General features: G+C 29.7%; 1 protein-coding gene across 35 annotated transcripts in view; it reads left to right on the top strand.

Annotated features, from left to right (window-relative positions):
- The window catches only part of LOC111146851 (regulating synaptic membrane exocytosis 2), a 591,447-nt gene that overhangs the window by 323,244 nt on the left and 244,694 nt on the right, over nt 1-23,509 (top strand). For 34 of the 35 annotated variants that reach the window (XM_022502578.1, XM_022502564.1, XM_022502568.1 and 31 more), the window contains one exon: nt 169-322. In XM_022502578.1, the coding sequence (XP_022358286.1) occupies nt 169-322 (154 nt within the window). Of the gene's footprint in view, nt 1-168; nt 323-13,436; nt 13,464-23,509 lie in introns of all 35 variants that reach the window. The other variant, XM_022502558.1, reaches the window with a different exon arrangement.

Below are 23,509 nucleotides of genomic sequence, written 5' to 3'. Positions count from 1 at the left end.
TATTTAACTTTTATTTAGTTATTGTCAAAATATATGGACAATTTTGTAACATAACATTGTTTTTGACCAACAGCATTATTATTATCATTATTATAAAAGTTATGAGACCATTTAAGAGAGTTTCTATGTTGTGGATATATAATGTTCTTTTGTCTCTTGGCTTTGTAGATTTTAATTGAATTAGAAACAGCATTATTAGATGATGAGCCACATTGGTACAAACTTCAGACCCATGATGTTTCTTCATTACCACTTCCCCACCCTTCTCCATATATGCCACGACGACAGCTGCATGGAGAGAGCCCAACAAGGAGGTTGCAAAGTAAGTTTTCAGTGAGATTTATCAGACCATTATGAATGACCTTAAATGATATACATATATGACATAGAATTTGAAGATCCCATTATGGGTATTAACAGGCATCTATTAGTGTTTTCATAGCTACTGATGGTTTTAAATTGATACACTAAAATGAGGTTATACTTAAAGCATTCATTTGTCATGGTATGACCCCACAGTTATGTTTTAATTTTGGCTGTTGGAAATGTACATAGAAATGAGATAGCAACTATAGTAAAATTTGGTCAGGTAGCTCTACATGTCTGAAATTATGATTTCCATCTTCATTATGCTAACTATTTGATAAATATATAGGATGACAAGTATAGTATAGTGGTTGAAACCATGACCATGAGTATTAGTCAAACAAACATGGGTTTAAAGTTTGATTCTCTCACTTAAGAGGCATATGACTTCAAGTAGGTTCTCTCTCTAATTCACTGTCCTCGTTTATAAAAGTTAAATATTCTCGGGAATATAAACTGATGTGATTATTGTTGTTATTATTATCATTAGTGTTTGCATTTTACCCTGAATTATACATAGTCCAAAATATCAAATAGAATTTGATCAATTCAGAGAATCTTAAAAGAAATATGGAAATGTTTTCTAGACTGAAAAGTGGCATTATTGGTTTGTTGTTCCTACAAATCTAATTTGTTTTCTTGATGAGTCTATTATTAAAAGGGGGAGGTGTCTACTCACTTCTTTGTGTAGTATTCATGGGATAATTTTATCTTCATGGAGTCAGCATTTTCCAGGCTTAGCAACATTTTTTTGTGCAGTAATGGAGAATTGATTGACATTAACCAAATTTCAGAAGTGTACATTTATAAGCACAAAAGGCATGTCATTTATCAATCATGGGAAATGTATTTGGCAACATAACAAATGACTCTGGTCTACGTGGATCACATTCTCCCTGCTGAATAGAGGACTAAATTATATATCAGAAGGCTATTTGATGAATAGAGAATTAGAAGAAAGGATAGGTCTTATGGGATATTTAGTCATAAGAAAGCCTAGAGAATTAACTTTACTCTTTTTTAAAATAATGTCTCTGATGACTAGAATTTTATTTCCACTAGTTACAGTCTCTCATTATTTAAACACTAATTTTACAGCACTCACTTTTTTCAGCTTCTCCATAGAGTAAACATTTACCCACAGTTATTTGCAATTGCCTTTACAACATCTCTTGTTGTAATAATTACACTACTATGAATTTTATGTGGAGTCATTTTATGTGGAGTCATACAAAAGTGTATTCTTTTGGGTCACTGTAATCCACCCAAGTACTTCTCTCTAAATCACAGGGTAAGATCATGGGTTACTACACGAAGTTTACTAATACAAACCATTTCATACTAATTCTTATAGTTTGTTTATAGGTTGCTACTAATACTTACTCCAGTTGCTATTACAGAATCTTAATATCTAAACTCTTAGATCTACCAACAATTTGCATTACTTTTTTCCTCCCCAGTGAATTAAGAATAGTGGAAGAACAATGAGGATGGACTCTTTCTAGTTAGCTACATGTATCATAGATTTTCATGCAATTAATTTGATTTAGTTAAGTTTATAGCTTTTAATATTTAATCATTTCCCAAATAGCTCCTCTGCTACTTAATCATTAATAGTATTAAATTCACTCATGGGTAATATGGTTTCACGTTGCACCATTCAGTCTTGTCACTACCTACCAACTAACCTCTGATAAAATAAATTTTCAGTATTCGAACATATGGTAAAAATTGGTGTTTTGCATCTACAATGTAATCATATTTTATTAGTAATGTGTAACACTGAAGATAAATAAAAACGTGTACATATAATAAAGGAAATGAAGATTAGGAGATAACACTTAGAAATAGAAGGTTAAAGACATTACTATTGGCTGAGGATATATTGCTCATCAATGTCAAGTTCAAGTTAAGGTACGTATAAGTAAACATTAATTATTTAAAAAATTCATTCATAAGAATGACCTCCTTAAGGGTTTGTTTGTTGTTGTTTTTTTTTTTCATGGAAAGAGTAAATATTGCGTTTATGTCATATTTGGTTAAAGATCATGATCATTAACATATTTGATGAAACGTATGCATGAATAGTTATCATCAAAAATATATAATAATCCCTCATTTCTTCTCTACATTCACATAATAGAATATGTTGGTAACTCCATCTCTCAGGCTGTGAGCTGAGGCTATTATATATACATATATGTATATATGTACATATATACATATATAGCATTTAATATACATATATACATATGTATATATACACATATACATATACAGCTATATATATATACACACGCATATATACACACACATATATATCAATATATATATTGAACATATATATGGATATTTATCGGTATTGTTGGAATTCTGTTTTCTCTGCTCATGATTTCCTATTTTAATCTATTTGTAGATTCAAATTCAAATTCACATTTGTAGATTCAAATGATTCAAATGATTCAAAAAACTATTTCATTTCCATGGACTTTAGTGATTTATAATTTTAAACATGTAAGGAAATATTTTAAAAAGCACTCTAATAATAATGGCATATATCTTATAGCTAACTTAAATATTTTTTAAATTCTTTTTGAGATGGAAGTCCAGGCAACTTTGATTATAACATTTGAATGGTTTCCCTAGTAAAGGAATTAGTGAAGGTATTTGAAATGGATAGCTTCTTCTTGTACCAGTATTTCTGTATGTGGCAAAGTAAGAGAGTTCTACGTATTAAAACATCTGTAGAAAGGGCCACATGCTCATTGCTCATGTCTGAAAGAAATTAGATTATGAGAAATTAAATTTTAATATGAAAGTAATATTTTCTATAATTTTTAACTTCAGGCTACTTTCACCCACTGTTATCCCAGATGTTATTTAGACATTACCAAATGTGCATATTTCAAAGAGTGATTAATTAAGCATTTTTAAAAAGTTGTGAGCAAGATTGGAGCCATATGTTCAAATAACTAAAATTTTTCAATAGAGAAGTGAGATTGCTTTTACAGATGGTAAAATATCTCACATATTCACATAATTTTATTTTGATTCATTGGTGAGAAACTCTTCATTATTCTCTTGACACATAGATTATTTTTGAAGGTATATTTTGATGTATAAGTTTTTATTTTTATATATTCCTTACTCTCATTCAGTTAAAGTTGCATAGTGTCTTAAGTGAATATTTTCCTTTTTAACATGACAAAAGTCATTTACAAATTTGTTACTTGGTATCTTATTAACCATTCTCATCACAATTTGAACTATACAGATGAAAAAGAGTTTTCTTTTTTGTTCTTTTATTCTTTTCCTAGTCCCATTTTAATCAGATTCATCTCTTTGACATCTCAGATGTTAATTCTTTATTTAGCAAAATGTAACATTATTACCCTTTCACTTTTTGAAATAGATAACTTCACATCTACTATTTTTATACAGTCTCATAACCACAAATCTTTAGAAAAGTGAATGGAAATAAATCATTGGGACAAAACCAAAATGATGGTTTTGAGAGGTGTTAGGTAAAAGAGATGTGATTTCATCATGTAAGTTTCTCAAGATTTCAACCATTTGAGATGTTTTTTGGCCAATGTTCTAATTTTCTATGCCATTCTCTTATTTATCTCTTTCTGGGACTGCAGTTACATGTTTAAAGATCTCTTAACATTGTTCTACAGGTTATTGAGTTCTGTTTATTTTTTAATTTCTTTTTCCTCTCTTACTCAGTTTTGATTATTTTTACTTATCGTGTCTTTAAGTTACTGGTATTTTCTTCTACAGTGTCCAATTTCTCTGAAATTCATACTACGAATTGTTTTAGCAAAAATGTATTTTTCATTTTAAAATTTACATTTGGTTTTCTTAGAACTACCTATATCCTTCCTGAAATTCCTCTTTTTATTATATCCCTGTGTGGATAATATTATATACATATATGATGTCTATGTGTATAAATATATTAATAATTTACAGGATCACATGTATACACATATGTAAATGTATGGAAATCCATAGCATTACATATATACATACATATGTACATAGCTGTACATGTGTGTGTGTAATGTACATACATGTATGTTCAGTATCTATATTGTATTTATATATAATGTATGTGTGTGTGTAATCCTGGGAATTCTCACATACATTTATAATATTTATTTTAAAATCTGCTAACTGCAATATCTTAGTCTTCTGTGGGTCTACTTATATTTCTGATTTTTTCCTTTGATTCTGGATCACATTCCATGTGTTTTACATATATAATAATTTTTTATTGTATACTGGACATTGTGTTTCCTACCTTTTAGAGGCTCTGGATTTGGAAAAATGTTGGCTTTTATTTTGGTAGACAGTGAAATTATTGAAGGATCACCTAAAACATATGAAGGATATGTTAAGGCAATTCTATTTTGGTTCTTCCTTAGTTCTAAAGCATAGTCCTTAGTCTGGATTGTGGTTTTCATTCCTAATGTGTGAACTTCCCAGGCAAAGTCCAAGATATTGGCCAAAATCCCATGATATCACTGGACTTAAACTCCAGACTCTGTGTCCCTGTGCATCAAGAAGTTGCATCTCTTTTAGCTTTCCAGCTGTGGCTTTCTTCTTGTTTTTCCCTCTGCAGTTTACAATTTAGGGAAGGATTTAGGGGGCTGTTGTATGTAAATTTTGTGCCTCCCCTTTTCTGGCTCCCTCTTTTCCAGGATTTTCCTTATAATTCTAGCTGCTCTGAAAACTCTGAATTCTGACCGCTGGCTCTTCAGCCATGTAAGAATGAAACTTTTTTCTTGAGCTATAGCACCTCTGCAGGGCACCAAACCGGGAAGGCCCTTAGGAGAAAAGCTGTTTCAGTATGTGCTTTTCTTATTTCAAGGGCCATGCACCAATTTCTGCCTGCATCTGTTTGTTGTCTGGTGTCTTTAAACAGTTTTTGTTAAAATATTTGTCCAATATCTGCAATTATTACTGGCAGGAGAGTTAGTCTAATATAAGTTACTCTGTCATTCCCAGAAGCAGAACTCTACATTTTTAGTAAACTTTTTACTGAAGTATAGCATCTATACAGAAATGTGTATAAATCATAAATATGCCCCCGAGTGAATTTTCACAAAGTACCAGAAACCATATAAGTAGCACCCACATCAAGAAAAAGAACATCACCAGCCTCCCTCTTGCTCTCTTCTAGTAAGTATTCTTCTTGCCAAGGTCAAGTACCACAAAATAGTTTTGCTTATTTTTAACTTCATGTAAATGGAATACTCACACATACATAGGAATTTTATAAAATTGGAATTACAAATATTTTATTCTTTCACATCTGGCTTTTTTTTTCTTACCAAGATGTTTGTGAGGTTTATCAATATTGTTGCAATTAATTGCAGTTAACTTATTTTCATTGCTATACACAATTCCTTTCTCTAAATATCCAAGAATTTATGCCAGTTGACTAATAGTTTGCTTTCAGATTTGGGCCATTCCTACTAGTGCTGCTATGAAATTTCTCATACATGCCCTTTTGTAATCATATGTGTTCATTTTTGCTTTGAATATACCTGGTAGTAGAATCAATGGGTAATAGGCTATGCTCATATTCAAATGCAGTAGATATTATTAAACAGTTTCTCAAACTATACCCATTTTACATCCTACAGTAAAAAACCATACCAATTTGTACTTCCTACAGTAGTGTTGAGGGTTTAAGTTTTTCCACATCATTACTTGTTTTTGGTAGTTTTACTTTCACTACCATTCATGTGGATGTTCAGTGTTACCTCACTGTGGCTATAATTTGCATTTCTCTAATGATCTTTTCATAGGTTAATAGACCATTTAGATATCCTCTTTTAGGAAGAGCCTACTCAAATTTTTAGCCCATTTTTCATTTGGGTTCTATCTTTTCTTATTGCTTTATGAGGTTTTTTTTTTTAAATTATAAGTTTGAATTCTTTATAGCATAAATATATTGCAAATGTATTTTACTTTTTGATTTGCCTTTCCACTCTTAAATGAGATCTTTTAATCAACAGAAATTTTTAATGTTGATGTATTTTAGTTTTCCAATTTTTTCTTTGGTGTTAGTGTGTTGGTGTGATCTGTATGAAAATATCTTTGTCTTCTTTGAGGTCAAGTTTATATGTTTTCTTCTAGAATAGTGCTTTATTCTGCTTGTTGAATCTACAACTCATTTGGAATTGAGTTTTGTATATTGTGTGAGGTAGGGATCAAAATTCATTCTTAACCCTTTGGATGTCCACTTGGTCCAGTACATTTATTTAAAAAGCCACATGCCTTTGGTTAACTTTTTGAAGTCTATTTCTTTCAATTAGGCAACTTTTCTATTCTTGTGTCAATACCAAAGTATCTTAATGACTGTAGCTCTAAATTGTGATATCTGGAAGTGTAACTAACCCAGCTTTGTTCTTCTTTAAGGTCATTGTTAACATTCTTATTTTTTTGCTCTTAATCAACAAATTGAGTATCAAATGATCATTTTTCATAAATACCCTTCAGGAATTTTGATTCAAATTACATTCATCATTTTGGGGAGAACTGAAATCTCTCCAGGGAGTGAGGAGAATTCCACTCTATGAATCTGTTGTATCTCTAAGTAATATTTTAATAGGTTTCAATGCAAAGATTTTATATCTTTACTATATCGGTGACTAGGGATTTGACTTAAGTGGATGTTGATATTAAGAAATAAAAGTTATTATTATTCATTATTCATTGAATTCTAATAACATTTTCATACATTATTTTGAGTTTTGATGTACAATATTATGTTACCTGTGAATAATGACAATTTCTCCTCTTTCTTTCAAATTGTTATACCTTGCTTTCCTTTTTCTTACTCAATGCTTTGGCAAGGTCTTATCATAAAATGCTGAGCAAAGTGGTATTGTTGAGTAGAAGTTGCCATCCATGTTTTGTTCCCCAGTTCTTAGGAAAAGCTTTAAATATTTATCAATTATAGTTGATATTTTTGTTAAATTAGTGTTAAATTTTTACACTACACTGAGATTCAGGAAGTTCTGTTTTATTCCTAGGTTGACAAAAGTTTTAAATCCTGAATGCATATTGAATTGTATCAATTTTTTCTAGATATATGGATATACGCATATAATATTTCTCTTTTATTCTACAAATACGGTATATTGCATTGATTTTCAAATGTTAATCTAGCCACTCCTGTGATGAATTCAGGTATCTCATGATGCGTTATCAATTTATCTATCCCAGGTTTCAATTTACTGATACTATATTTAGAATTTTTGCATCTATAGTCATGAGAAGGAAAGATTGTCTTTTATTAGCTTTTGTTATCAATGCTATACTGGCTTCAAAAAAGTACTAGGAAATATTTATTCTTTTTCTGTTTGATGTCTTATTTACTCTTATTTACTCTTCAAGTTTGGATTTCAGTGTTGTGCTGGTTTCATAAAAAGTGAAAGTATACCATTATTTTCTATTTGAGAGAATTTCTGCATTATTGGTATTAATTCTTTAAATTTTTAGGCATATTCACCATTTAAGTCATTAAGGTTGGTAATTTCTTAGTGTGTAGGTTTTAAATTATAATTTCAGTTTCTCTGCTAAATTTAGAACTATTCAAAATTTGTGACTTGTGTCAGCTTTGTTAAGTTGGATTTGTCTTGGAATTTTTACATTTCTTCTATTAAAAAAATTATTTACATGAAATTACTCATAATAATGTCTCTTATCTAGCTAATGTCCATTGGATGTGTAGTGATGTTCTTCTTTTTCTTTTCTTGTTTTTCTTGGTCAGACTTATAGTAGTCTTTCACACAAAAAAACTTTTGTTTACTTTCTAGGTTGTATTTGTTTTTCTTTTCCACTAATTTTTGTTCTTATTATATCTCTCTTTTACTTTCCTTAGATATAGCTTGTTTCTCCTCATTTCTTCAGAAAATACTTATGTAATATTTATTGTGGTGCTTTCATTTACCTATCAGTTATTTAGGCATGTATTATTAACTCTCCAAACCCTAAGGTTTGTTTGTTTGTTTCTTTCTTTCTTTCTTTCATTTTTGTCCGGCATATCAGAATATATATACTTTGAATCATTTGGAATCTTTAAAATTACTAACTCTCTTTATGGTGATTTGTGTAACAATTTTGGCAAATGTTCTTGAGAAGAATGTTTATTTTGTCACAGTTCTGTACATGTTCTACAAGTTATTCAGGTTTATCAGTTTTGTTGTTCAAATCTGGGTTTGCTTTTTTTTTTTTTTTTTTTTCAATCGGACTAGTCCACTGGTTATTGAGAGTTGTTAACACTTCTATGTATGATTGTGGACTTTTTCCTTTTAATTTTGTCACTATTTGCTTAATGGATTTTGAAGTTATGTTATTGGGTGTATACTAACTAAATTGTTATGCTTTTTCTAATAGACTGATAATTTTATCATTACATAATATGTCTTTTTATATCTAGGCATGCTTTTTCCTTAAGGCCTTCTTTGCTTGGTGTTAGTAATGCTATATCTGCTTTTCTTTGGTTAACATTTTTTTGTGTGGTGTATTTCTCTCAATTCTTTTGCTTTCCACTTCTTTGTGTCCTTATATTTAAGGTTTATCTTTTGAAAACAATAGAAAGTTCATCTTCTTAAATCCGTTATGACAAGACTTATTTTTTATTGGAGTAATTAATACATTTATATTTAATGTAATTTCTTACAAATTGTGATTAATATTTTACACAATATTGTTTATTTTTTATTTTCTTGCTTTCTTTTGAAATTCACATTATTTTACTTATATCCACAAATATTTAGTTACTTGTTATGGTGCTTGTGATTGATTCAAAGATACATGATATTTAGATATCAATAAAACTCTTATTCACAAACTTACATGTAAAATACACATTTTTTTCAAAAGCTATATTTAATTTTACTTAGGTATCTATGTTTCCAGTCAAATATCAATTTTCCTTCTCCTTACCTACTCGCATCTCTTAATGGAGGTTCTAGGAAGCCTTAAAAAAGGAAAATATTCAGAAAAGACCCATTAATTTTTAATCCTTCTAGAGCTTCATTGATTTGTCCTATTTGAATCTAGGTCTATGCATAGAAATTTTTACTAATGCTAGTTCTTTGGGCCTTAGAATCCAGCTTGATCATGGAGCTACCATCCCAGAATCCTAAAATATCACTGGACTGTAGAGAGTTCCTAGAGCCTGGTTCCCTATTATTCACAAAGCTCTCTAATCATTGTCCCCTTACTAATTCTGAGGAATATTGGCCTTCAGCAGTGCTTTCCTCCTTTCTCTGCCCCCTCTACACTCCTTTCTTATTTCTCTCCTCTAGCAAAATCTCCTTAATAAGCCTAGAGTATGGAAAGTAAAGTTCTATATGTCATTTTTCTTTTCAACTGGAAACATTAATTTCCCTAGTTAAAAGAAACACAAAAAAAACTTGCCACCTCTTTAAAATATAAAAATGTAAGAATAATAAAGCATAATTTATATCTCAGTACATGATCATGCCATAATTTTGGAACTTGTATAATTTTTTATTATATATAGATAGGAAAGTTATAAAACTAAAATTGTAACCTTACGTGAAGGTATTAGAGAATATTGCTAACTGTGATGAGCATTTTAGCTAGGGCTTAAAAGAATAAGTAAGATTTCAATAAATAGAGGTGAGAAAAATAAATTATTAAGTATGCTATGATAACAATAAATTTTAAGACATAAAATCTAGATAGTTTAAGACTTATATGTAGAAAGCATTGAGTGGCAGGCTATGGATTATGAGATTTACCATTTTTAAATATAATTTGAGGATAGAAGACTAAAAGAAGTAGTACAATAATGTCTTAACATGATGTATTCCCTCTCCTTGATGTGTTGCAACATGAGGGAAAAAATGTTTTAAGGGGGGGTTTCCTTTCATTATACCATATAAACAAATACCTACCTTGCTTATAAATGAAACCTCATGTATTTTGAAATTGAAGAAAGTTAAATGATATTTATATTAGAGATAAATTTGGGAAAGCAGTAAACTGAATTGGAAAAAATTAGGAGAGAAATGTCTTTGCTTGCATCTAGATCATAAGGTCTAATTAAGCAATGACCATAATGGTTTCCAATTGATAAGTGTCACAATGAGTAAATAATTCCCTATCTCTCCTCATAAAAATCTCTTTCAACATTTTTCAGCATCACAGTTTGTGCCAAAATATATACATTGTTTAAAAAATATTATATATATGCTACAGGAAGGTTATGTTAAATATGTATATTATAGATTGTAAATATAAATATGTATATCTGGGACGTATTTTTAATATTTATTATTAAAATCCCTGCAATTAAAATGTAAGCTTGAGTAGCTTGAAATATTTATACCTTTTTCCAATTTAAAAAGTTTTTATAAATTGTGAATTTTTAATAATGAGTAGAAATTTTAATTTTTAAAAGTTGTAAGTTTGAGCCCCACGTTGGGTGTAGAGATTACTTAAAAATGAAATCTTTAAAAAAAATAAAACAGCTCAACAGTAGAGTGACGTAAAGTAAGAAGACCACAACTGAAATATTTCCTTTACTATTTATCCATTTAAATTCTAGGGTTTGGATATGTTATATTAGCATTAATTTGCATATGTGTGTAAATCAATATGAGCATGAATATCATCATTATGAATATTTTAATAAAAAGTATTTAACATGATACAAAGATATCTATGAAGAATTATAAAACTGGTAAAATTGTTAATTGTTTCAGTATGTAAAATACGATTTCAATGTAGACATTTACTTCAATTTGTAACATGATAATTTTATTTATTAACTGTGTAACACTTTTCTGTTACACTTTTCCTATAACTTTTTGCTACATGTCTTGTGATCACCTCTTCGTAAGACAGTTTTGTACTATCAATTATATACATGTGTGCTCTATTGATTAGACAAATTCTTTTTCTTTATATTACTTTTATTCTACTTTTTTTCTCATTTAGAAAGATTGTTATAACTTTTCTCTTCTTTTGTTATTTTCATTGTCTATTTTTTGGATGTTGAGATTCTTTATTATTATTACTCTCAGAGTTTTCCTTTCCTTTGTGATATAAGAATTTTTGACATCTTAAAGCATCTTCAGTCGTCTCATTTTTCAGTTTATGTTTGTGACTTTACCTAGGATTTCTTCTACTATTGTATTTTAACTTTAGTATGGTTAATAATTCTGTTTCTGATGGTATGCTGGAACTAGAGCCAGTTGTGCACATTTCTTCTCTTCACAGATTGACATTGGTAGCTTGAATTGGCTATCTGGGAGTATTTACATTGTGGAAATTTACAAATACTACAAATCAAGGTTTTTCTTCTCCAGATGGATAGTTGTTAAACATTTACCAGCATACCACTTCCTTATATAGTATGTCAAAATTAATTTTAGATTTAATGAAATTTAAGTATAATAAGTAAAAATGTTAAAAGGCTAGAAAAATATACATGAGTATTTATTTTCTTCACATTGGAAAATAATCAATTTATTTTTATTTTTATTTATTGTTAATAGTAATTTATTTTATTCAACTGTTTTTTAAAAATTTTTTATAATTATGTTCAATTAGCCAGGATAAAGTACATCATTAGTTTTTGATGTAATGTTTAATTATTCAGTTGCATATAACACCCAGTGAGTATTTAAACAAGCTGTACATGAAAACAATGGAAGGAAACTCAGAAAAAAGTAACAGTGGGTTTTAAAAATATATGGTAAATGTATGAAATTTCTTTTAAATGAAAATGGTGGAAGGTAACTTGGTAACCTGATAAATGAAGTGGTGGGGTTAGTGTTGGTCAAACCTGAAAGTTTATGTTGTTGCTTTTTTATGTTCTAGTTTAAGCTAGTTGATGCAGCTTTTCTTGTGTTTATGGACGTATGTCCAGATAAATGTTACAATATTTATAAAATTCAACTCTACAATTTTTTTTCGAATTCCTACAGTTATACTCTAACCTCAGAAGTTCCTACACAGTGGTTAGAATAGTAATTTTTCCCCCAAATACTTTATATAATTCCACCACTGTATAGATTACTAATCAGACAAATAAATCATGTAAAATATTGTCAAATATCCTACTTCTCTGTTTGTTAAATAAAGCCCAGAATAATTTCATTCAAATTTTAAATCTTTCATATGAACATTAGAAACTAAGTTTCTGTGATAGCCTTTGTATCTGTTATTTTATTTCCCTGTGACTTACTATCTTTGGGCTAATGATTTAGATGTGTCAGGATAAATATTTACATTTTTCCAGATATTAGGGCATATTTACATTTCTTTGGTATTCTTATGGCATGATAGTTCATACATTCCCTTAAATTTCTAATGATATTCATATGAAAATTTACTTGTCTTTCAATGTGAAAACAACTTATTAATATTTTCCTACCTTTTAAAACCTTATAAATATTTATATAGAAAAAATATAACTAATTTGTATTCTGTTAACTTATTTGTGACAATTTCTCTTTCTATATATTCATTTTTATCAAGTGAGCATATCAAAATAACTTGTTCCCTGAAAATTTTCAAATTGTTCTTCCTCTAAAAGAAATCAATTTTAAAATATACTTTTTCAAAATCAAGGACTCCGAAATCATAGTGTTTTTCTAAGATTCCTTCAATTTAAGCTCATTAGTTGTTTACTGCATGCTAAATTTCTTTGTGGAACCAATACCACTTACATTTCATGGTTTGTTATATAACCATGTATTATTAGATAAAATTGATTGCCATTAATATGCAGGCAGGTCTATTATTAATTTTTTATTTTATGTACCTTCTCTTAGCCTGTAACGATTTCATTTAATCAGAATTTCTGCTAACATACTTGGATTTTTTACTAATTCAGATATGATGTGTCTTTCTATCTTATTTTATCCCAAATTAGTATGCCTTTTTTATTTTATAACAAAAATATTAAAATACAGTCTGTACTATAAAGTGGAGATTAGATTTCAATATCCCTATTACATATAATGATTTTTAAATGTATTTTTGACATTATTTTAACATTTTTTTTCCAGATAAAGCCTTATGTTCATATATTTCAGGTAAATTTTAGCATGCACAGTGTTAAATGCATGTATTCATATGCACAGTTTAATTGGTTTTGTTGTTTTGTGCTTTGTCTGGTTATTGTGCATATGTTAAATTCCTGAACAAAATGTTAGTAGCTTCTTTTTTCTGCCTGTAGTACTTTTCCAGTATTTCCATGTTTACATCTTTATTATTTTGGTATTAAAAACCATTTGTTGAAATATAGTGATTTATTATTTCAGTATGTCTAATATTGTCTCTTTTAGTATGGTACTATTAGATCAATGAAATATGGGTGCATATATTCTGTGTTACTGTGTGCATTGTTTCACAAAATTTGAATTTATATGAAAACAGTTTTTAATGTTTCTAACTTATGGAGGGTTAGTATTAAAAATACTAAGTATGTTGAATTAAATTTAATTAAAACTATGATGTTTGCTGCAGTTTCCATCATTTTAGCTATTCTGTCATATTTTCTAAGGAAAGCTGAATAGATTTACTTTTGTTACTCTAATGTATTATGATTTTTAAATTCACACATGCAAAGAGTATGTCAAGATATTTTAAACTAATGTGAAATTTTATAACTGGTCATTGGGACTTACTTTAATTTTAATACTTTTAATATGAAAATATTTTATATATGTTTAGTCTAATGAACTTTTATATTTTTAAAAATTATCTTCTTGAATAGGATTAGGAAATAATTATAAAAAGCTTCAGGAATGGCACACTAAAGTTTCAGATCTACTGAGGAAGGCTACCACTTACAACCAGGATGGAATAGAAGGGACTGGACTTCCTACATCAGACAACAAAAATGGACAAATATATAAGTCAATTGATTTAATAACATTGGATATCAGGCAACTAAGTACAGTGATTCTTAAGAGTAGGAAGACAAATGAGCTGAATCTTAAAATTGCCTTAGCATGCCAATTTAAAAGAATATCCTGCACAGAACATAGGGCAAGAGAAGGCAGATGGAGCCTATGGACTCCCAAAACTAAGGTGATGGAACTAAGAGTTTGGGGAGACAATGGTATCTAGAGTTCACAGGAAAGACTACTGAAGAGGAGAGAATGATTAACAGAGAGAACTACAAAGAACTTCAGAGAGTCCCTCTCAAGCATTCAGCTGAGTACTGATTAGTTAATGAATGGAAGAATCTACCCAAGCCTCAAGAAAGGACCACCCAAAAAAAGAATAGAAGTAATAATGCCTGAGAATAATGTCTGTTTTTTCCCCCCATGAGACTGGATAACATCAGATTTCAAAGGACATTGGGTTGAGTGCGGAAGTCCTGGCCTCATTAGTGAAGAATATTTGGCCCTAGATTGACACTGTATCACCTAAAGAAAAAAAAAAAATCTTAAAAGCAGGAACTAAAAGGATCAAAATGTCTCTAAGTAACACAACTGCATGTAGCAAAAACTCAAGAATAGTTATAGAAGTACAGAAATATCTAACCTATAACAATGGAAAATTCACAATAGCTGGCCTCTAATAAAATATTACCAGCCATGCAAAAAAAAAAAAAAAAAAAAAAAACAACCAAACAACATAAAAAGGATTTAAATGAATCAAAACTCAACAAGAACTGGTACATAAGTTCTAATTAGTAAACAAGGATATTAAACAGTTATAGAAATATACTCCTTATGTTCCAAATGTTAAGTAAAGACATGAAAGATGTAAATGGATCCAAATGAAACATCTGTAAATGAAAACTGCAATGTCTAAAATAAAAATATACTGAATGAGATTAACAACAATAAACGTTGTAGAGAAAAAATTAGTGAACTTGGAAAAACAGCAATAAAGACTATCCAAAACAAAGCACAAATAAAAAAGAGAACTAAAAAATAACATTGTGAGCAATGGACAACTTGAAACTGCCTAATACACAAGTAATTTAAGTCATGCAGGAGAGGAGAGGCAAATATTTGAAGAAATAATGGCTGAAAATTGTCCAAATTTGATGAAAACTATAAACCCACATGTCCAGGAGGCTCAATCAACTCTAAACACAAGAAACATGCATAAGAATATATGAAGGTACCTCATAATTAAATTTTTTAAAACCAATAATAAAAAACCATACAGCATGTGGAGACAGCAGACTTGATACGTAACTGAGAAATAAAATAAAGAAGACTGCAGATTTTTCATTGGAAACAGTGCAAGTACTCAGAGAAAAAGATATCAATCTCGACCTCTAACCCATTTGTTTTTCTTTTAAAAATGAAGGTGAAATAATGATTTTTTTTTCCAACATACAACTACTAAAAGAACTCATCACCAGAAGAGATGCACTACAACAAATATTAAAGGAAATCCCTCAGGTATATGATACCAGATGGAAATATAGAATATAGATGTATATAAAGGAATAGGGAACACAAGAAATGATTATTAGAGAGGGAAATATGTAAGGTTTATTCTTATTGTTTAAATACCTTTAAAAATAATTGGCTGCTAAAACAAATAGCAATGTAGTATAAGGTTTGCAACATATGTAAAAGTAAAATATATGCAACAGCAACATGAAGATTAGGAGAGGAAAATAGAGGTGTATGATTATAACATTTTTATACCATACTATATGAGAAGTGTGATATCACTTGAAAGTAGATCGAATCAATTAAATATGTGTGCTCTAAGCCCCAAACCACAAAACAAAGGGTTATAACTAACTAATAAGCCAATAGAAAAAATAAAATAAAATGGAGCCATGAAAGTATCCATTTCATCCAAAAGAATATAGAAAGTGAGGAAAATGGAAAAAAGAACAGATGGGACAAATAGAAAAGAAACAGCAAGTTATAGATGTAAACTAACTAAATCAATCACATTAAATGTAAATAGTCTAAATACTTCAATTTAAAGTCAGAGATCATCAAATTGGATTTTTTAAAAGCCAAAGTCAGCTATATATTGCCTATAACAAACCCACTTTAAATTTAAAAACACAGGGGTGCCTGGGTGGCTCAGTGGGTTAAGCCGCTGCCTTCGGCTCAGGTCATGATCTCAGGGTCCTGGGATCGAGCCCCGCATCGGGCTCTCTGCTCTCTCAGGGAGCCTGCTTCCTCCTCTCTCTCTGCCTGCCTCTCTGCCTGCTTGTGATCTCTCTGTCAAATAAATAAATAAAATCTTTAAAAAAAAAAAATTTAAAAACACAAAGAGTTTTAATTTCAAAGGATGGAGAAGATATATCCTACTAATGTGAATTTAAAGAAATATGAAGTGCCTATATTAATTTTAGATAAGTAAGACTTTAGAGCAAAGGGTATTACCAAGGACTCAGGAGGTCATTTTGTAATACTAAAAGGGTAAGTTGATCAAGAGAACATATCAATCTTAAACATTTAAGCACGTAATAATAGAGCTTCAAATTACATGGGGAAAAATTTAAAGAGAGATTGTCAGACTGGATTTTAAAAAAGAAAAAAAAAAAAAACCACAAGATCCAACTACAGTGCTTTGAAAAGCTCGACAAAATTTATAAACAACTAGTCTGACCAAGAAAAAAGACTAGTCTGACCAAGGAACAATCAGATTACTAAATATATATATATATATATAGTTAATATATATACTAAATATATATATATAGTTATATATATAACTATATATGTATATTATATAACTATAATATATATATTACTAACTACTATAAACAACTAGTCTGACCAAGAAAAAATCAGATTACTAAAACCAGCCATGCTTTGGAAATCACTACCAATTTAAAAAGTTAAAAGGATTATTTTGGAAATACTTTGGAGAATCCCTTGGGAATGCAATGAACAGCTTTATGCCATGAAATTAAACAACATAGAAGAAATGGACAAATTTCTAGAAAGCCACAAATTACAGAAATTGATCCAGAAAAAAGAAGAAATCTGAGTAAACCTATAATGACGTAAAGAAGCTGAATTAGTAAAAAGAAAAGCTTAGAACTTGTTGCTTCACTGGTGAATTCTATCAAATATGTAAAAGGAAATACCAATTTTCTTACATTCTTTGAGGGAAAAGAAGAGAAGGAAATACTCTCAAATTCATTCTATGAGACCAATATTATTCCAATACCAAAGGCAGACAAATACAGAAATCCTGAACAAAATATTAGTAAATCAAATTTAACAATATGTAAAGATGATTATTCACTGTAACCAAGAGGGACTTATCCCTAATGCAGTGTTTGTTTAATAATTAAAATCAATTAAATGTAGTTCAACATAGTAATAGATAAAAAGATAAAATCACATGATCATGTAATGAGATGGAGATAAGCTATGACAATAACCAACACCCCTTTACAACAAAAACTATCAATGAAGTAGGAATAGAAGGGAACTTCTCAACCTGATAAAGAGGACTTTAAAAAACCTACTGCTGACATCATTTTTAATTATAGAAGACTGAAGGCTTTCTCCTTAACTGGGTACTAGGCAAGTATATTTGCTCTTATTATTTTTATTCAGTGGTGCACTGGAGATTCTAGTTAGGGCAGTCAGGCAAGGAAAATAAATAAAAGTTGTTCAAAATGGGAAGAAAGAAGTAAAACTATCTTTATTCACAGACATGATTCTTCTACATGTAGAAAATTCTAAAAACTCAACAAAAAACTACTAGAACTAATAAACAATGTTGGCTAGGTCTCAAGGTAAATGAACAATATGCAAAATCAATTATATGTTACACACTAGCCACTAACATTTCAAAAGTATTAAAATTTTAAAAATACTTATGAATAAATTTCATAAAATAAGTATAAACTTGAATACTAAATAAATCAGAAAATATTGCTGAAGAAAATTAAAGTGACATCTAATTAAATGAAGAGATATTCCAAATTAACGGGTTGGAAGACTCAATATTATTAAGATGGCAGTCCTCCTCCAGATTTGTCTACAGATTCAGTACAATCCCTAACAAAATCTAAACAATATTGTTTACTGTAATTAATAGACTGATCTTAAAATTTATCTAGAAGCACACAAGATCCAGAACAGCCAAAATGGAACAAATTTAGAAGACTTTCTGATTTTAAACTTAATACAAACCTATGGTAATCACAACATTGGGGTACTGGTATAATGGAACCTAAGTCAGAACTCAAAAATAAACCCTTATATTTATGGTCAGTTGATTTACAACACAGGTGCAATGGCAATTCAGTTGGGGGAAATTGTTTCTTGGCTATTAATACTTGAACAATTGAATATTCACATGCAAAAAGATTAACTTAGACTCTGTCTCACACCAGCCACAAAACCTGACTTAAAATGGATCATAAACTTAACTGTAAGAGCTAAAACTATAGAACTCTTAGGAGAAAATATAGGAGAAAATCATCATTATGTTGGGTAAGGCAGAAGTTTCAAGAGAAATGCAAAAGCATTATCAATAAAAGACTGAAGTGATAAATTGGACTTCAGAAAAATTTAAAATATTTGTGATTCAAAGATACTATTAAGAAGGTAAAAGGCAAGCCACAGACCTGGACAAAATATTTGCAAAGCATGTATTTGAAAAAAGAACTTGCATCCAGAATACATCAAGAAATCTTAAAAATCAATAATGAGAAGAAAAATATGGAATCAAAAGGCAAAATATTTGAATAGTCATTTCATTGAAGATATATGGTTCTCAAATAAGAGAATGAAAATATTCCCAGTATCATTAGTTATTAGTGAAGTGCAAGTTATAATAATGAGATACCACTCTACATTTACTAAAATGAATGCACTAAAAAAGGCAAATAATAACAATCTTTGGCAAGGATTTTGAGAAAATGGAATCCTCATACATTTGCTGATGAAAATGTGGAATAGTGTAGCCCTTTGGAAAACAGTTTGGTGGTTTGTTAAAATAAATTTACCATATGACACAGTGACTCACTCTTAGATGTACACCCAAGTGAGATGAAAATGAATGTCCACTCAAAGACTTGTACATGAATGTTTATACCAGCACTATTTATAATGGCCAAAAAGTGGAAATAGTTCAAATATCCATCAGTTGGTGAATGGATAAATAAAATGTGGTATCTATACAGTGGATTGCTATACATAGCAAAGTATTAATACATGCCACCACATGGTTTAACATAAAAAATTATGCTAAATAAAAGGTGCCAGATATGAAAGGCCACATGTTGTATGATTCCAATAATATAACATGTACAGAAAAGGCAAATCTATAGAGCAGAGATTAGATTAGTAGTTTTCTGGCTGGAGATATTTTCATCTATATAGAAAGTCAGATGGAATCTACACAAAAGCTACTAAAATTAAGAAGTAAGTTTATGAAATTGTTGGATACAATTGTATTTATGTGTAACTGCAATGAACAATTGGAAATTGAAATTTCGTAATATAATGCCATTTAAATGTGTCAAAATATGAAATACTTAGGGGTAAATTTGATAAATATAAAGTATGTGTAAACTAAAAATTATAGAACACTGTAAAAATGAATTTTAAAATGAAGAGAAATACTGCATTTGTGGGTCGGAAGAACCAATATTATGTTAATTTTCTCCAACTTGATCTACAGACTCAATTCAGTTAATTGACAAACTGTTTTCTAGAACTTAATTGAAAGTATTTAGTACCCAGAATTGCTAAAAACCACTTTGATGAAAGATCAAAGTGGGAAGCCTTCCAATAGTTGATTTCAGAACTTATTATAAAGCTGTAGTAATTGAGACACTGTGATAAAAACAGACAAACAAACAGACGCCTGGGTTGTGCAGTCAGTTAAGCATCTGACTCTTGGTTCAGCTCAGGTCACGATCTCAGAGTCTTGAGATCCAGCCCCATGTCAAGGCTTCGTGCTCAGGGCGGAGTCTGCTTGAAATTCGTTCTCCTTCTTCTCCTCCCATTCTCTCTCTCTCTCTCTCTCTTTCTCTCTCTCAAATAAATAAAAAGATATGTTTAAAAATAGGCAAACACACTAAAAGAACAGTATATAGAATGTAGATACAAACCCACACATATATGGATAACTGATTTTTAACAAAGCTGAAAAGACAATTCAGTGGTGTAAGGATAGTCTTTTTTAACAAATGCTTGGAGAGCCTATAGATATCCATATGCAAAAAAAAAAAAAAAGAGAGAGAGAGAGAGAGACTTCTATTTATACCACATACAAAAGTTAACTCAAAATGAATCAGTGTATAATTATAAAATTCCTAAGAGAAAATTATAAAATTATAAAACTTTTTTAAAATTATAATTTTAAAATTATAAAATGATAAATATTTATAATTATAAATTGTAAAACTTTTATAAAGTATAAATTTATAAAATTATAAAACTCCTAAGAAAAAACTTTATCACCTTTGGTTAGGCAAAAATTTCTTAGGGCATGAATATCATGTTCCATTAAATAACACATTGACTAAATTGGACTCTCTCAAAAGAAAACCTTTTTTTTTCTTTAAAGGATACTGTTAAGATAATGAAAAACCAAGCCACAGGCCAGAAGAAATACTTGCAAACCACATATGTAATAAAAGATTTGTATACAAAATATACAGAGAAAGAGAACTGGCTGTTTTGCAGAGATGAAATATATATTTATTTTCTCTTTTTTATTATGTTCAGTTAGCTATATAGTACATCATTAGTTTTTGATACAGTGTTCAATGATTCATTAGTTGTGTATGTTAAAACTCATGAATAAGAGAACATAACAATAAAAAAATGGTTGTAAGATTTGAAAGACCACTACAAAAATTTAGAGGTTAAAAAAAATAGACACATGAAAAGATATTCAACATTAATCTTTAGGTAAATGTAAATGAGATACCATTAGACCCTTATTAAAATGGTTAAAATGAAAAAACTATGAAAAAAAAGTATCAGGGAGGATGGGAATTTACTAAAATTTTCATATATTTTTAGTGGGAATGTAAAATGTAATAGCCTCTTTGGAAAACACTTTGGCAGTTTTTCCTAAGAAGTTAAATATACTCCTACCATATAATTCAGTCATCCCACTACTAGGTCTTTACCAAAGAAGAATGTAAATTTATGCCCGTACGACAACTTCTATATGATTGTTCGCTGTAACTTCATTTGTAATAATCAGATAACCCAGATGTCCTTCACCTGGGTAATAGATAAACTGTGGTACAGCCATAATAGAGAGTATTATTTAGCAAAAAAGAATGAACTATTGATATATATTGACAACATGGACAAATCTCAGAATAATTATACTGAGTGGAAGAAGAGAGACAAAAGAATACTAGTATTATTCCATTTATATACAATTTTAAGAAATGCAAATTAATGAATTAAATGGAACTAACAGAAAAAAATAACTAACTGAATTCCTGCAACTACAAATATTAGTATGTTAAAAGTTGAAATAAATCTTTGATTTACAGAGAAAACCCTAGTCTCAGACATACTTTTCAAGTAGTTCTTAACTTAACATATTATTTCAACTTAATAAAACTCTTGCATAATGTACACAAAGTAAGAATATTTACAAGGAAAACAAAACTTTTATTTTATTTTTTTAAAAAGATTTCTTTATTTATTTGACAGACAGAGATCACAAGTAGGCTGAGAGGCAGGCAGAGAGAGAGGAGGAGGCAGGCTCCCTGCTGAGCGGAGAGCCGGATGTGGGGCTGGATCCCAGGACTCTGGGGCCATGACCCGAGCCGAAGGCAGAGGCTTTAACCCACTGAGCCACCCAGGCATCCCGGAAAACAAAACTTTTATACCAAAAATCTACAAATCCATTCCAAAAAAGGAAATTTATAGCCTGGTTTTACTCTTAAATATAAATGACTGGAAAAGCTACATAAAACAGCAAATCAAATCCAGTAGTTTTATAAAATTCTATAAATGTAATTTTAGACATTTACAGATCAAAGGAGAAAAAATATGTTCATTTCGTAATGAATTAAAAATTTTATAACATTCAACAGAAATTCATGATGATATCTGTTAGCAAATTATGGATTAGAAAGAAACTTCTTCAGTCTGATAGAATGTCTACTAAAAACTTACAGGAAATATAATCTCAAATGGCCAATGATAGAATTCTTCATTAAAAAAAACTTGGACAAGAATGTGATTGTAATGGAGATTCTAGTGCAATAAGAAAAGAAGAATTTAGAAATAATAAGGAATCAAAGGGAGAAATAAAACCATCATTGTGTATAAATAATGTAATTGTTTCCTCAAACTCTGAAAAGAATATACAAATTATGGTTTACCAAGATGTCTGGATATAAGAATAATATACAAAGGTCAGTTGCATTTCTACACACCAGTACAAACAGACATACTTTACAATAGTAACAGAATATCAGATACGTAGGAATGAATCTAACAAAAATTATAAAAAAGAACCATAGGAAAATATAAAGTTTTATTAAGAAACATTAAAGAATACATAAATAAATAGATATATTCCCATAACCATTGATAAGAAGACATCATTATTAATTTCCTCTATTTGACGTATATATTTAATTCAGTTCTAATCCTATCAGCTATCTTCATGGAAACTGATGAGTAAATTCTAAATCTATAGACAACTAAATGGTCAAAAATAGCTAGGATTCTTGTGAGAGCAGGGAGGAGGAACTTTCTCAGTCTCAACATTTACTGTGGTTGATGTAGTATGCCACTAGCATGAGAGTAAATCAATCAGTGAAATACGACTGAGAGCCCAGAAGCAGACTTTCTTACATGAGACAGTATTTTATAAGGATCTGAGGTAAAATGTCAGATCCAGAGAGGAAAGTAAGTGATTTAATAAATTGAGCTGGAAAAATACTATCCATTAAAAAAAGAACATAGATGAAATTAGATCGCTATCCTGCACCATGTACAGAAACTTTAGGTGGATTAAGGGCAGATAAAGTTAAGTTTCAGTCGGGAGCTGAAGAACTGTTAGAGATGTGAAATAAATATTTGTTATAAAGTTTAAACTGCAAAATTCAGGAGAAGCTGGGAGTTCTTGTAAGAAGGTTTATAAGAGAATGGTAGAAGAATCTGAAAAAAGTCATGTGCCGGAGGCAACAGAG

The sequence above is a fragment of the Enhydra lutris genome, unplaced genomic scaffold (genome assembly GCF_002288905.1).
Source record: "Enhydra lutris kenyoni isolate GAN:26980312 unplaced genomic scaffold, ASM228890v2 scaffoldscaffold14, whole genome shotgun sequence".
NCBI classification, from domain to species: Eukaryota; Metazoa; Chordata; class Mammalia; order Carnivora; family Mustelidae; genus Enhydra; species Enhydra lutris.
This window is presented reverse-complemented; position numbering and strand designations above follow the sequence as displayed.